At 31.2% G+C, this 16,783-nt stretch overlaps 2 protein-coding genes across 2 annotated transcripts; one reads left to right on the top strand and one right to left on the bottom strand.

The window, feature by feature from the left end:
• The first annotated feature begins 9,087 nt into the window (after positions 1-9,087).
• Positions 9,088-11,158, top strand: LOC7495843 (protein ECERIFERUM 26). Its single transcript, XM_052446759.1, has 2 exons — positions 9,088-9,635; positions 9,950-11,158. The coding sequence occupies exons 1-2, from the start codon at positions 9,204-9,206 to the stop codon at positions 10,847-10,849; spliced, it is 1,332 nt and encodes a 443-aa protein (XP_052302719.1). The 5' UTR covers positions 9,088-9,203; the 3' UTR covers positions 10,850-11,158.
• Positions 11,159-15,107: 3,949 nt separating this feature from the next.
• LOC7495844 (chaperone protein dnaJ 20, chloroplastic) lies at positions 15,108-16,783 on the bottom strand. The gene is made up of 2 exons (XM_002300115.4): positions 16,296-16,783; positions 15,108-15,539 (listed from the first exon to the last, which is right to left on the bottom strand). Exons 1-2 carry the CDS (start codon positions 16,734-16,736, stop codon positions 15,387-15,389), a joined length of 594 nt encoding a protein of 197 aa, XP_002300151.1. The 5' UTR covers positions 16,737-16,783; the 3' UTR covers positions 15,108-15,386.

Below are 16,783 nucleotides of genomic sequence, written 5' to 3'. Positions count from 1 at the left end.
TACTCGATAATTGTTGTTTTACGTATAACAAAAAATCCCACTAGGTTTCCTATTCTAATACTACTTCACATAGTATACTTGACTCTTGCTTTTTGGTTACACAGTTATTAAATCCAAGGACACCTCTGGCCTTCTACAAGGACACCAACCTACAGACTAGTGACCGTTTGGAAATGTGGTTCAACTCGCGTTTTAAAAAAAATTAATTTTTTTTTGTTAAAAATTAAAATTTTTTATGTTTTCAGATCGTTTTGATGTGCTGATCTCAAAAATAATTTTTTAAAAATAAAAAAAATATCATTTTAATGCATTTCTGAATGAAAAATACTTTGAAAAACAACCGCAACCACGCTCCCAAACAAAACATCAATCTAGGAAGAGCTTTTGCTGATTTTGTGTTTTTCTTTTGTCATTTGTTAATAGAAAAAAAAAACCATGTGTCCTTAGTACAACTAGCAGCTCTTAGAACTTCTAGTGTTTTTTATATTAACAAAAACTCTAAAATGTTTTCTAATGATAACATTGTCCTTTAAAATATATGTTATTTACACTTTACATGTTTCAAAATACAATCTCTTAGCCCGCACGCAGTGCCGTTAACCATTATTTGGAGGCTAAAAAGAAAAAACACGTATACCTGTTTTTTTCCACAATAAATAATGTTTTTTTTTTTTTTTGTAAGAGAGTACTTGAGAAGTCTTATATTTACCATAATAACATAGCCCACTTTGAATTTATTCCTCGATTATATGTTTCGTCTTTTTTTCCGGGCTCTAGACAATTTCCCCCCCTCTTTTCTCAGTGTATATGCTACCATTTTCTTTTCTTTTTTAAAAAAAGTTATAATTATTAAATGAGACTTGACAAGTAATGCTTCAGTGCTGCTACACGTTATCCGATTGGTAAACATGGCAGTCCAGAGGGGAGTCGTAGAGATCAAGGAGACTCCTATTTTATTCTCAGACAATATCCAGATGAAAGCGTCCAGACACAGGTTTGGTCTCCATCAAAAATTATAACACAACTACAAGCTGTTCCGTATTAACGTTACATTTATAGAAAATGGAGGAATGGGATAACAACGAATCAAAGAGAGTCCCTTTCCATGCCTTCTTGAGATCTGGGTTGCATGCAGCACTGTAGTCTTGCATGACAGACTTTTTTTAAAAAAAATAATTTTTTTAATGTTTTTAAAATATCTTAATTAGTTAATATTAAAAATAAATTAAAAAATTTATATTAATATATATTTAAATAAAAAATATTTTAAAAAACAACCCCCACAGCGGAATTAACTAATCACTAGTGCAGTAGCTACTTTGCTCTCGGAGATCAAACCATGCCACAGTATTTTAAAGGCATGGAACTTTCAAGGACATGAGATCGTTATCGTCTTCTTGAAAGACTTGTGTGTGTTTGTATCATGTTTTTAGAATAATATAATATAATATATATTTTATTTATTTATTTGGGAGAGCCTCAATTTAGTCCTTAATTACTTCATTTGAGCTCTTAACCCTTTTTCTTCTTTTCTTCAATAATCAATATAAACAATGTCGACATTCAAGTACAGGGATTTGAAGAGGATAAAAACGAATCCATCGTCGTTTAACTTCTGCTTCTATGGGTTAAAATTTCCCAACGTTAAATAACATATATACTAGAGTAAAGTATAGCAAAAGGGAAAAGGGTTTTTTTATATATATATATATATATATATATATAGTCAGTGGTTAGACAATTTCAAGACATTAGAAATTGAGTTTATCTTGAGCAAACTCTTTAAAAGAAGGATTTGAATCAATTGTAAATAACTTGCTATCCTATGTATATTGATATTTGCTTAGAAGACAAAGTTTAAATTAATGTGGCAAATCGTGGGCAATTGGTGCGAGACTCCGCAAGACAAAGGTTGAAAATCATGGGTGATTAAGAGTCCATTCTATGTGATTTTATTTAATCATGATTTCATCTTATTCAGTTATAAAATAAAACGTAATTTTCATGCATGAGCCCCACTAATAAATGAGTTCTGAACTCGGTTTCTAAGAAGCTATTTCTACATGTTTTTGCTACGTTTCTCCTCTGCTTTTCATTAAGTTGTGTTTTGTTAATTTGCTACCCAAACCAAAATAATAAAAAAATTAATGTTGGGTAGTTTTTGTATAGGTTAAAAATTTGCAAAGATCCAAGTTTTTATATTTGTAAATTATAAAAATATATATATTTTAAATCTCCCCAATTATTTATATAATTTGATCCTCATCTTAATTAATTTTGTTTCTGGTAATTTTTTTAATTGATATGGTTTAATGTTCATAATCTCATTAAAACTAGAGGTCTTCCTATATAGATTATGTTTGTGATGAAATTGCAGTAAATTTAATGAAACAATAAAATCAGTATTGTAATTCGCATGATTATTTTTTTAATTGATATGGTTTAATGTTCATAATCTCATTAAAACTAGAGGTCTTCCTATATAGATTATGTTTGTGATGGCATTGCAGTAAGTTTAATGAAACAATAAAATCGGTGTTTTAATTTGCATGATTATTTTTTTAAAATGTATTAATAATAAAATGTACATTAATGTAATTGCAAAATAAAAAATTAATACATGTATTTTTAGATTATTTTATTACCAATATTAATTTTAATTATTGTTTTAATCAAATATTTTGTTAGTGAAGAAAACAAGGTTTTTTTTTAATAATATTATCTTAAATATTTTTTATTTTTGTAAAAACTTGAATTTACCTGTATCAACCATCAACCACCGTCCAGAAAATCTGAGTTATGAGGTTGATCGCCTTCACCATCCATCATGTCTTGTACAACGAGTTTTTCATGAATTTTTCACTGTGCAAAACTGACTTGGAAATAGTTTGACGTGACAGGCATGAGTGGTCAAAAATCATGCATCTTTCATTAAGTTTTTATTTGCATTAATTGATTTGTTTTTTCATTCTGCGAGGCATAGTTATTAAACCCGGTCCGGGGATTGACCCGACCAAGAAGCCGGGTCCCAGGTTTCAGGGGTCAACCCGGGTCAACTTAGGTCAATCCGGATTAACCCGGAAAAATTAAAAAAAAAATAAAATTTTAATATTTCATATGAAAAAATCCATGTAAATATAGATTATACATATTATGAAGTTTAAAAGAATATTTTAAAAAGTTTTTTATCCCACATTAAAAAGATATTATGTTAAGCTTTTAAGTTAAAGTATTTAAACTAAAAATGTTTTTTATCCCACATTGAAAAAACATAACTTTTTCCTTGGAAACATAGAGTATATATACTAATGGGTTTCGAATCCCACATTGAAAAAACATAACTTTTTTCATGGGAACATGGAGTATATATATGAAAGGGCTTCAAATCCCACATTGAAAAGATATTATGTTATCCTTTTAAGTTGAAGTATTTAAACCAAAAGGTTTTTTATCCCACATTGAAAAAACATGACTTTTTTCTTGGGAACATAGAATATATATACTAATGTGTTTCAAATCCCATATTTGAAGGGAAAAAAAAAAACCGGGTCTCGTCCGGGTTCGCCCGGGTCGCCTGGGACCCGGGTCAACCCACCGGGTCGCCCGGGTTTGGCCGGGCTGTTACCACAGCCGGTCTTTTGTTAAACCCGGACCGGTCCAGCCACCAGATCAACCCGCCAGGCCGGGCCAGGTTTAATAATAGTGCTGCGAGGAATAGAAAATTAAATTAATATATTTTTAATGTTTTATATTATTTGGATTTTTTTGTTATTAAAAATAATTTTTAAAAAATAAAAAATATTATTTTAATATATTTTAAAATAAAAAATAATGAAGATATTCCGAGCACCGTCAAATCCATGATTGAAGGAGTCTTTTATTATGGACAGTTGAAAAGGACTAGGACTTCTCAGCTGAATTAGATGCATAAAAGAGACTTGCACCAAATTCTGGGACAAATCATTAATGTCCACGTAGATCTTATTAGCCTAGACGGTGACCGTTTGGTTTTTTCAATGTTCTTTTTTTTAATTTGTTTTACTTAAAATAATCTTTTTATTTTTAATTTCAATGTATTAAAATTATATAAAAAATGCTAAAAAAATCAATTTAATATTTTTGCTACCTGCCCTGGGAACGGGAAGCCATCTTCTGCGTCTCTTAAAGCACATCGCATATTAAATTATTGCGTATTATTTAGGAAGTATTATTTTTAGCATAGCTTGGTAATTGTGATTATTCTTTTTCATATCTAAAATTAGAGGAGAGCTTCCATCTATAATACCCAAAAAGGAAGTCAAAGATCAGTGGCCGCTGTTTCACCCAAAGAGGTAAAAAATCTGGTTTATCTGCCAGATGCAATGCTTGAAACATGATCAAGGCTCTGCCCAGCAGTTCCTGTAGTAGAGCAAAAGAAACCACTACAGCCAGATCCGAAGATGAAAATCATGTTCCTAGCGCCGCGATGGGAAGAATGGCATCTGTATAGTGAAAGAATAATTGTGACGTTAGAGACAGAGAGAGGAAATTATAATAATGGGATCATGGAACCAAAAAGGGTGGCCGTCAATTACCATAAAAGACAAAGCATGCAGGCGCAGCAATGGCTGGAATGGTAAAACAGCCTTTTGCTGTGAATTCGAGGTTCGATATTGAGGAATGTATACTGGTTTGATGCAAGGCAACATCTCCACCATTAATGTCAACACGAAGAATTAAAGCTGCATCTTTAGAAACCTCCCCGTGATTAGCTTAGATGCAAACAGTACTGAGTTCATCTTTAGAAACTTGGTCGCATATGAAATATCATCACATGCTAGCTAGCACCTGGGCAGGCTCTCCTCCCCATTTCAAATGGAATATTTTTGCAAATGTTACTGCTGTAAGATTAAAGTTTGATATGAAGTAGGATATTTCTTGATTAGATAAGATTGAATCAACCTTTAAGGAAAAGAGATGTTCATGGTGGTGGGTATAAACTCAGTACTGTAGTCCCACCATGTCTTTTTCAGAAGAAGCAAAACCCTCCTTATTTGATGATGATGATCCAGCATCAAAAGAAGCCATGGAGTCATTAACTTCAACAGAACCCCTTGAAGAAACAAACAACCATGACTGACAATCAAGAGGAAGAAGGAGAGTGTGGGGGCTCTTTTTATAATTTAAATTCACACACTGTCAAGTAATAATTATAATTTGGACTTTCCAAATTCTGCCCGTAACAACACAAGATAATAGTACCATCAGCCATACAGGGCTGCCGCCGTCTTTCTAATTGTGGTAAGGTGATAATTCAATATGTTTTTTATTTAAAAATATATTAAAATAATTTTTTTTATTTTAAAAAAATTATTATTAATATTAAAATATTAAAACGATTTGAAAACATAAAAAAATTATTTAAAATAAAAAATTTTAAAATTTTCTAAAACACGATTTGTATTATATTACCGAACATTCTCGTATGCGAATTGAACACAATTTAGTTTTGGTTCTTAAATTTCATTTATTTACATGAGCTGTTTGCCTTTAGGGTTGTGCTGTTTAAGCCTTTAAGGTCCATAATTTCATACCATAAATAACGTTGGTAGCGGCTCCTCGTATCTATTCTAACCACCTGGCTAATAATTACTCATGTGTTTATGAAAATCATCCCATTATTTTTATGTTTTAAAAATATTTTAAAAAAAATTAAATTTTTTTGTTTTTTTTAATATTTTAAATTAATATTTTTTTAGTGTTTTGAGATCATTTTAATGTGGTGATATCAAAAATAATTTTTAAATAATAAAAAATATTATTTTAATGCATTTCCAAGTAAAAAATATTTTAAAAAACAACCATAATCACAGTCCCAAACAAAACTTTGAATCTATCAATTCCTGTATGTGTATATATACTACATATTAATTTAATAAAAATTGGTTGACTAAACTATTATGGGTCAATGTTGTTTTACGATCCTAGTTATTACTTTTCTACCATTGTTCTTTATTTTTATTTTTTTCTTAATTTTGAGAGTTAATTATCAATTAGTGCCTTTGATTTATTAGAATAATTTTTATGATTTTGTGTTCGTTAATAAATTAGTTTTTCCTTATTTTTTCAGTTATTGAAGTGATGAGTTGTCCGGAATTGAGTTGTTTTTCCAAAAATAATTGTTTTTTCAAGTCAAGAATTTCAATTACAAACAAAAAATACTACAAAATACATGTACTTAACTCGAGTACTCCAAATGGCACCACTCTAAGAGCGTGTTTGGCAGTATGATTGTGGGTACTTTTCAAATAATTTTTCGTGCCAAAATGCATATCAATGATGTTTTTTTATTTTTTAAAAATCATTTTTAACATCAGCACATCAAAACAATCCAAAACATACAAATTATATTAAATTTTAATAAAAAAAAAATTAAAATTTTTAAAAAACACAGCTGCAGCCGCGTTCTCAAACGTTCCCTTAAACAGGTGGAAGGTGGGCAGAAAAAACCTTAAAGAGTAATATTATATACATAGACCTCTAGATCCAGAGGACCACTCTTTTAGCACCTACACAAATGGCAGTTCCAAAATTCAATTTTTCCCATCTTCTGAGTTAGTGGCAAAGATGCGTGAACCGAAGAGACAGGTGGAAGGTGGGCGGGAAAAAAAAAAAAAAAAAAAGGGTTTAATGACGCTTTAATGGTTTCAATTTTTGACAAACACTAGATGAAACTTTTATAAAAAAAAAACTAAAAATTAAAAATTAAAAGTATAAAGATTAAAAAATATATATATATATATATATAATAATTTGGGATCGAAAAATAAAATTGAAAACAAACAAGACTCTTATAAAAGGATTAGGAAAAGAAATAATCATGAAATCAAAAGAATAAAAACTGAACTTGAAATATAAAAAAAAAAAACCAACCTATAATTCTTAGGACGGGAGAGAGACAAGAAGAAGAAAAAACAAGAAAGGCCTACCAACAATAAACCATCTTATTTCCATCAACACGAGCCACACCATCAGGAAGAGTATGCAATGACGCATTTAAGGACATGACAGCAGGGTATTTTCTACCACCGGAAGCGCCGCTCAAAGCGTGTGGGCACCTCCCTCACGCCAACAAATATTTGCATTAAAAATTAATTAATCAACCTTAAAACATGAAATTGCCCTCGGTGGTTATGGAATTGACAAAAAAAAAAAAACCAGTGTGGAAAGAACAAAAGGTCCCTAGGATACTTGGTTTGATTTTTTTGATATCAAGGATAGACATGTCTTTCAATTGTATTTTTACAAATGAAAAAACAAAAACACCCCTCTTAGCAAGTTTTTAAAAAATTAGTCTATTACTATATTAAAAAATATGAAAATTATACTCTTGGCCAAATCTATAAGTGAATAGTGAATTATTTGTGTGGACAGTGAATCACCCTTTTATATATATATATATATATATATATATATATAAGGCCTTAATTCTCTATTTTTTAAAATAAAAAGATATAATCATGTGTTTTTCTCTCTATTTTTTTCATTTAAAATCATAAGTTGTGTTTCATTAATGTTTCAGGGCAGAAATGACAAATATAAAAAAAGACAAAAATATATTTAATTAAATAAATAAAGATAAAAACATAAAATAAATTTATATAGTCTTAAAATAAAAAATAAAAAAGACATATCTCTCGTATTTTTATTATTATCGTCTCATTTATCTTAAAAAAAAGTAATAACACGATACTAAATATTTTTATCCTCTTTAAAGCAAGGTTGTTAACTATGTTCTGTTTTGTCCGGAATGACTAAAATATTTCATATCAATTTAAAAATCGGAACAAAACGGAATAATTTCCATCTCATTTTAAATCTCGATCTGTTCCGGATTTTTTAGATAAATTTCGACCGGAATGTTCCGGTTTCATTTCACATGTTCCGTTTCGGGCTTGAAAAGCCATTGAATCAACCCCAAACTTCAACTTATTTTAACCAAAACAAATCGTAAAAATATCATATAAATATTAATAACTCCATTTTCAACTACAAAACAATCTTTAATCAATCTAAAAATAAAAAAATCAAACAAAACAATAATAATAATAATAAATTTATGAACCCTAATCTATTTTTTTGGCATGGTCAAAGGGTAAATTCATCTTCATTGAACTCCCCTCTCCTAACAAACCTTCACTGACACCAATATCTATTACATTCTTTCTATTTTTTTGATTGAATTAAACATGAGTTGCACATCTTTTTTATAAAATGTTAAGAGATCAAAAAATCATTCTCCATTAATATCACAATAAAAATATATTTTGCATTACGATTATAATATAAAAAGCACTGGATTACTTTTTATTATCCTTAAGAAAAACATGATCTCCTCGTGATATTGAATGAGTAAACTGAAGGGAATTTAAAGGGGTGACAAACAAAATTATAGTTTAATTAAGGGTTAAAAAATACTAATGGGATGATATTCGTGTGTTAATCTAAATGTGCCACTCAGATTCCAACTTCTTCTACATTCGTTCAAGAATTAATTGCCATAGCATTTTGACGTGAATAACTTGTGTGACTTCCCTTTATCTTTTAGAAGTGAAAAGTTCGGGTTTGATTTATGTTTTTTTTTTTTTGTTAAAACATTTTACTTTTATAATATTTTGGTATTTTATTTAAGCTGAATTATTTTAAATTAAAGTTCTATTTAATCTTAACTATTTAAAAATATTTTAAATTTTAAAATTATATTTATTTGACATTGTGTTTGTATTATATAATTTATTATTAATTTATCTTGAATTTAAATTATGTTTATTGAATTATCCGAAACAACCCACTAAAACATTTTGAAATCAAAACATTCTTTTTCAATTGAAAATATAAAACACTTCCCAAAACAGAAAAACAGAATTGAGAACCTTGCTTTAAAGTATCCTAGATTTACTCGATCTTGAACTTAAATGCAAAAACAGAGTATGAAACTGCTTCTCACACCAACCAATAGCAATAACACACATAGCATCCCACATTAAAATTCTTACCTGCCTGAAAAAACTCCGGTGTCCTCCTTCCCAATATAAAGCTGCCTAGCTAGCTGAGCCATTGCTACAAATACCATCCATCAAACAAATATATCCCATCATACTCTTCTCCCTCCGTCTGCCCTTGCTCCTCCGCCACCTCCCTCCATTGTTTTCTCCTCTTCAAACATGGTTTCTTGCAAGGAGGATCAAAATTTGGTCTATGACATTAAACTATCATCTGCTGGACCGGGTCGTATTACTGGTTCGGACGTGATTCACGAGCCCAATGGCATGGACTTGGCCATGAAGCTTCCCTATCTAAAAGGTGTCTACTTTTTTAACAGCCAAGCATGCCAAGGATTGACCATCATGCAAATTAAGGGAAGCATGTTTTACTGGCTTAACGACTACTATACAGTTTGTGGCCGCTTCCAGCGAACGGAGGCTGGACGGCCATACATGAAATGTAATGACTGTGGTGTGAGGATTGTAGAGGCTCGGTGCAGCAAGACAGTCGATGAATGGCTAGAAACAAGGGATTGTTCTCTTGACAATCTTCTTATTTACCATTCACCTATTGGTCCTGAATTATTTTTCTCTCCTTCGCTTTACATGCAGGTAATTAATGTTTAAGTCATTTAATTATGCTAAACATGTTTACGTCAAGAATAAATCACTTTCAAAATTAATTAAGTCATGTTCATTTTTCTCGTTATTTATTGTTTGGAATTGTGTTGCAGGTACTTTTCAGTTTTTATTTTATCTTTTTAAAAAATAGTAATTAAGTGCTTTTTAATATATATAAAAGCAAAAGCTCTTGGATGCTGGCTATGATTTCATGAGGTATAACCTCATGGAAGTTATTGTGATTACCCAATTATATAATTAATTAATTATATAGTTTGGTCTTCTAAGACTTTTTCTTGTTTAAGGTAACCAAGTTCAAATGTGGAGGAATGTCCTTGGGCATTAGCTGGGCCCATATAATTGGAGATGTGTATTCAGCTTCGGAGTGCCTCAACTCCTGGGGCCAATTCCTGGCTGGTCTTAAGTCGTATGGGCCTTTGAAGCTCACAAAATCACCCACTGGGCTTGAAGATTCCAAGAGCCCATCTGTGGGTACCCAGGAACCCGTTTCTCTGAAACAGGTCGACCCGGTTGGTGACCTCTGGGTAACTGCCAATGACTGCAAAATGGAAACTTTTTCATTCCATTTATCTGCTTCACAAGTATCTCAATTACACTCAAGAATTTGGGGTCCGAGTGGAATTGCCAAGATCCCATTTTTTGAGTCGCTGTGTGCTATAATGTGGCAATGCATAGCCAAAGCTAAAGATGGGCTTGAGCCTAAAGTTGTCACCCTCTGCAAGAAAGATCCCAACAACCCTAAAGATGGGATTTTGAGCAACAGTCAAATTATAAGTTCAGTCAAGGCAGATTCCTCAGTTGTGGACGCAGATTTGCAAGAGCTGGCCACGTTGCTGGTTGATCAAGCCACAGAGGAGAATAGCCAAATTGAAGAGGTGGTGGAAAAGGATAATGGAGTATTTGATTACATTGTGTACGGTGCAAATTTGACATTTGTGGACTTAGAAGAGACTAATTTTTATGGACTGGAATGGAATGGACATAAACCAGAAGCTGTGCACTATAGCATCCAAGGTGTTGGAGATGAAGGAGCTGTTATGGTACTTCCATGGCCAAAAGATTCAGGCACGGATGGCAACATTGGAAGGATCGTGGTGGTAACTCTGCCTGAAAATGAGGTGGTGAAGCTCAGATTTGAGCTGCAAAAAAATGGTCTGATGCTTGAAGATGACATCGATTCCTGAATGCCTACAAGGCTGATTAAATATTGCCTGAGATCAGCAGTACTGTGTGTAATTAGGACCTGCATATTGTCTACTAATGCTATCCTTTGTCACTCCAAACATAAATAAAATATGTAAGAAATTCACTTAGTAGAAAGTCTCGGAGTGCTCAAGTTCATGTATCAGTAACTCCCTCGTCTTTATTGCTGGAAATTATGAGCTTTACGAGGATTACCCTCATGGATTAGGTTAAGGCAAGATCATTTTCTTGAGCTGGAATGTAACCCATCAAATTTGTTAAAGGCAATCCACCATCTTCAATCTCCATCAGTTCTCCTGCGCAGCCATAATTTCTTAGTGGATTTTCTTTGAAAAATAATCATGCCTGCTTCCTCCAAGAAAATCAAAAGGATAAATTGACTTTATGGAAATATCTAGTGCAATTATTACGATTAATCACACGTCATGAAGCAACAAACCTTCCGCGTACGCTGTTTGATATCACGGGTATGTTTTAAAGTGTTTTTTTCAGTAAAGATATATTTAAATAATTTTTTTTATTTTTAAAATTTTATTTTTAATATTAATATATTAAAATAATTTAAAAATAAAAAAATATATATTTTTAAGACGAGAAAACAAACTCTCAAGGTTGCACCTATGATGCAAGAGAATGAAAGCACGGCACTCGCACAATAATTAATGATTATGTTAGTGTCTTGTCTCTTTGAAAAAGTGTCAGCCCATCATGAACATATGCGAGCAATAAATTATAATATTTTTATATATTATTAATTTAGAGTGTCAATCCCTCACCCAATGAATTGATTTATGACTTTATAACTCAAGTACTTAGCTAATTATAAGTTTGATTTATAATTATTAGAGGTTTATATTTTTATTAATTTTAAAATTAGAGAGATTAGTTGAATAATACGTAAGTTAACCTGAATATTATTTTAATTAAAATAAAAAAAATTGAACATGATTAGAATTATTTATATCTATAGCATTTATAAAGACTCTGACTTGATTTTTATAAATATTTATTTTTTTGTAAAGATTTAAAAAAATATTTTGTTTAAATAACACATATTAAAAAAATAGCAAATAAATATGGAATAAATTGCATTCTTCTAGAAACGTAATTAATAAATTAAGTTGTAGCAACAAATGTTTAACGGGAAGACGCTATTATTACGTAATTATCTACAATACAACTCATTGAGTATGCTTCTTTTCCTAATTAATTTTTTAACTATGTTTAAAAAGAATGTAAAAGGGCAACAAAACCCACCGTTTTACTTGAGACTGCCAGCTACCAAACAACTCAACAAATGTTTGAAAAACACAAAGAAAGAAAGGAAAAGGTCTAAAGAGGCGTCGAATCATGGAATATGCCATATTTCATAGATAGATATTTTTTTAGATCGGCTCGGTAACTTGTTGATTCAAGGCTTAGTCTGAGTTAAATTTACTTATAAACTAAATTGAAATTTAATCTGATTGATTTGATAAATTAATTTATAATATAATTAATTTAAATAAAACTCGATGAGGTTAATTTAAAAAAAAATTATTCACGGCAACATTATTTATTTATTTTATTTTTAATTTTTATCCCGTGCAACATATTTCATTCAAAAAATTTTGAAAAAACATCGTTTTTGACGTAATCTTGTCAACCCGAGTACATGCACAAATTGAATATTAGATTCCTAGAAAGGATAATATCTTGGAAGAGAAGTCATGCTGATCTAGGTTGAATCAGTAAAAGGGTCCCACTGTCGGCCCGAGGCTTGTTCTACAACTTGCCTTGGACATGTTGGGGCTTCTCTTTCCACCAAGTAGCTAGATGTTTCAATCATGGCTTCCAAGAATGGCCCACAAATCAACTCCAGCTGCACCTTCTTCAACTACACGGATAATGTTTTTTTTCTTTGAAATTTTTTTTTGATGTTTTTATATGCAATTATTTTTTAAAATATTTTTTATATAAAAATATAAATTTAATAAAATAATTGTTTTTAGGTCATAATTGTTTTTATTAGAAAAATAAGAGCGCATGTTTTTTTAATGTTTTTTTTTTGGAAAAAAATCATTATAGACAAGCGCTCACACGGATGAAATTACAAAAAATAAAAAATAATAATTCCAGTAAAAATAAAATATAGATAAGCTTGATAGTGGCATGTTGGACAATATATATAGTCAATGTTAACACCAAATATAAAGAATATGACATGTTGGACAATATATTTTAAAAAGACAGAGGAACTAATTTAATTTAAAATCAAACTTCCTAAAAAAAAGGCATAAATTTAATAGAAACGATGAATTTAAAAATTTGAGATAGCCTAAGTTATTTTTAAAATCAGTAAAAAGCAACGGAGCATAATCCCCCAAAAACTAAAGGATAAAAAAACTAATCTTCAAAACCTGGGTTAATCGCTATCTTATGGGTGGGCAAACATTATCCCAAATATAAAAAAAAATAAAATCATATAACCCTAGCATTTCAAAGAAATAGAGAAAATTTGAGACTTGGGTCATCAAGCCTACTATGTTGAACAATTTCAAGTAATTTAGACCAAATTTAAAATGTAAGAAATTGACACATGCTGATTTGGTGGAAGTATATATAAAAAAAGATAACAAAAAAAAGGTCTCAAGCGAACCCAATAATTAACTCGGGTCAACAAATTAAACATATGATCTAGAACATGAAATTGAGATAATCCTATAAATAGAAAAGCAAAAAAATGCCAGCTAAAAAAATATTTAAAAATAAATGCTTTAAAAAAAAATCAAAGTTGGCTCGGGTTAATCTTTTAGATTTATGACTCGAGTCATGAGACCAGGGTGATACCGTTAAAAACAAACCCGAAAAAACAAAGAAACAAGATTCTTAATCAAACAAATATTGAGCGATGAAATTAAGAACAAAAATCAATAAAAAAAACAATGCAAAACAAAACAAACAGCAATTAAAATAATTAGAAATAAATTTGACATAAAAATTAACTAAAATTAAACGTTTATGGAAAAATTAAATGAAAATAAATGCTAGGGATGGAATTGAAAAATAAAAAGCGAATTGGCGTCAAACCAGATTGAACCACTATACACGCACTACCTAGAGAAAAAGAGGACGCCGAGACAATCAAATGATGTGATGAAAACACAATAAAAACCATTATAATCAGCCTTACGCATCGCGTGAAGGCGGCTGATGCATGCAAAGCACACGTTAACATTTTTTTCTCATTTGTTCAAAAACAAAAATGCTCTTAAGAATAAACAATAATAACAAAAAAAAAACCATTATAAAATTACAACCAAGCTATTAAAACCAAGGCTAAAAAATTTAAATGTTAAGGGTAATAGAGTAACTAAATTGTTCATTGTAAAATGCAATTACTATAATAGACCTGGACTAAAGGTTCTTATTTTTAACGTTTAATGTCAATACAGTAATTGCACAGTTATGAAAAAAATAAAAAAACATTGTTGCCCCAAATAAATATAGAATATTAAATTGACCTCGTGTAAAAATCATTTTACCCCTTAATGAAAAGCTCAATTTTCAACCAAGGGTAAAAGAGTAACTCCATGATTACCTCCACATTAATCTTCCGACCCGACCAGGTTTAGTTTCTGTTTAATATTTTATTTTATTCACAAAGCAATCCTTATTTGAAAATTTTTTTACCCTAATATTTTTTAAAAAAATTACATTTTAGTCGTAATAAAAAAAATTTTGCAATTATAAATCCTTGCATGATTACAATATTTTATGTGATACTTGTAATGTAACGAATCATTAAAATTGCAACAGTCCATTACATTAAATCTTGAAAATTACACAACCAAATATAGAAATATTATTAACCATTGCTTCACATGGTTAATTACATCTAACATAAGCGTGAGCTTGGTCAAAGGGAACCAGCAGGACTTCAGATAAGGATGCCGATCACTGTCCAGAGTGCGGCCAACATATATTTATCTATACCACTAGTTATATATAAAATTAAATTTCCAAGGAAATCCGGGAGAAAGAATGGAAAACGAGTAATAAATCGAAGGAGCAACACGGTAGAAGAAAACACGAATAATATGCAGCCTCCAATGAAAGACAAGCTCAAGCTTCATACATCCATGCATTTCAAAAGCATTCTCCACGAAACATTACAGCCATCATGTTTTACATGAACTTCAGCACGCAGCAGACACAAAACACCAGAGAAATTAAAAGATAGGGGAAGGAGGAATGAAATGAAAGAGAGAAGCTTCAAAACTTAATATATTTCAGACACGAATTCTAGCTTCAGCAGTGGAGATAACACTTGAAGGAGCAAGCAATAGCAGTGAACTTTATGTACAGCGTAAAATGGGCAGTAAGTCATGGAAACAACTCTACAATTTCCTATATCAGATAACTGTTTGGTTAGCATGCTGATATAACTTTATTGCTGCTTATGGCAATGCTAACCAGACAGTTCTTGAATAAGCATCTCAATAAAGACAAGTATATACTGAGTATAACAAAACCTATCTAAAGTTCTTCAGATAATCCTTCCCTGCGTCTCCTCATTCGAGCTGCCCATGACATGCTGCTGCCACCGGCATCCTTGTTCATGCTTCTTCTCTTCAGCTCTGATAGCTGAGACTGCCAGCAATTCTTCCATTCACTTCTCCCTTCCATTTCCTGCTAGTGAAAACAAACCCAGTAAACATCAAGTGATAACATAGAACGACAGCCTTATTAGTACTTTATTACATAAGTGCCCAGTATCCGATGTACAGCTTCACTATCTACCAAAATCAAAGCGATCTAACCTTATTAAGATTCCAAATGTTTATTCAATCAAACAATGAAATTGAAGCACTTGAATACAAAAACAATAATTCTCACGATGAAAGTTGAGTGAAGATCTAAACAGAAAAGGATTGAAGAAATCAAAACTTAATTCTCTGATTCTTTACTAATCAATACTTTAAGAGTTTCTACTAAACTTTGTCAGCAACAACAATTGATTAAACACAGAAACACATAATTTTAAAGTTCCCTCCTTTCTTCTAGGCCAACTAGCACAAACAACCAATAATTAAAAAAAAAAAAAAAAAAACCCATGAACCCAATCTGACAGCATTTTTTTTTCAAAAAGAAATCAATTTACCAAGATTGAACACGCCAAATTAGCCCCAAAAGAACCGATAATCTATCAAAAAAATTAAAAAGATAAAGACAATAAAAACTCCAGAGAATTCAAAGAGAAGAGAAAAGAAATACTACCACGTACCCACTTCAAACCAGACCATAAGGAAAAAAAAAAAAAAAAACTCACTCTGAAATTAAAAAACCAAAAACCCACATCAAAATTTTAACCAAGAATAATAAAGAAAATACACAAAACTAACTGCATGCACAGATAAAATAAATATAAGAAAGAAAAAACTATACCTCATCATTTTGATATGGATAACGTCTCCTAGCAGAGAAAGCTAAATGAAGACCTCTAGCCATATCACGATCATAAATCTCTTTCATTCTTGGATCCGATAAGGTCTCATAAGCCTCTTGAACCCGAATAAACCTCCGGGTATACTCTTCGACCCGACCCGGAGGTGAAACATCTGGATGGTACTTTCTTGCCAGTTGCTTGTACGCTTGTTTTATCTCAGGAAATGTCCCGGATTCGGGTATGCCCAGTAGCTGATACAAGGTCATCTGACCCAATTCTGTGGTGATTTTTGCATTGATTGTGGTTTTGGTTTTGAATGACCCTATTGGGATTCTTGTAACGGGTTTAAACCGTAGAATTGGGCTCGACTCAGGCTTCAATGGTGATGGATAGAAGCGAGCGGTTTCGCTTCCTGGGATCATTAATCCATAGCAACGCATCTCTCTCTCCTACAAGCCTGTGTTTTGGTATTTTACAAGAGAGATAG

Source organism: Populus trichocarpa, chromosome 1 (genome assembly GCF_000002775.5).
Source record: "Populus trichocarpa isolate Nisqually-1 chromosome 1, P.trichocarpa_v4.1, whole genome shotgun sequence".
NCBI classification, from domain to species: Eukaryota; Viridiplantae; Streptophyta; class Magnoliopsida; order Malpighiales; family Salicaceae; genus Populus; species Populus trichocarpa.
This window is presented reverse-complemented; position numbering and strand designations above follow the sequence as displayed.

Coding starts and splice junctions, on each gene's coding strand:
- LOC7495843 (XM_052446759.1), top strand. CDS start 9,204: ATGGTTTCTTGCAAGGAGGATCAAAATTTGGTCTATGACATTAAACTA. Junction 9,636..9,949: donor CTCCTTCGCTTTACATGCAG/GTAATTAATGTT, acceptor TTCTTGTTTAAG/GTAACCAAGTTCAAATGTGG.
- LOC7495844 (XM_002300115.4), bottom strand. CDS start 16,736: ATGCGTTGCTATGGATTAATGATCCCAGGAAGCGAAACCGCTCGCTTC. Junction 15,540..16,295: donor ATCCATATCAAAATGATGAG/GTATAGTTTTTT, acceptor TTTCACTAGCAG/GAAATGGAAGGGAGAAGTGA.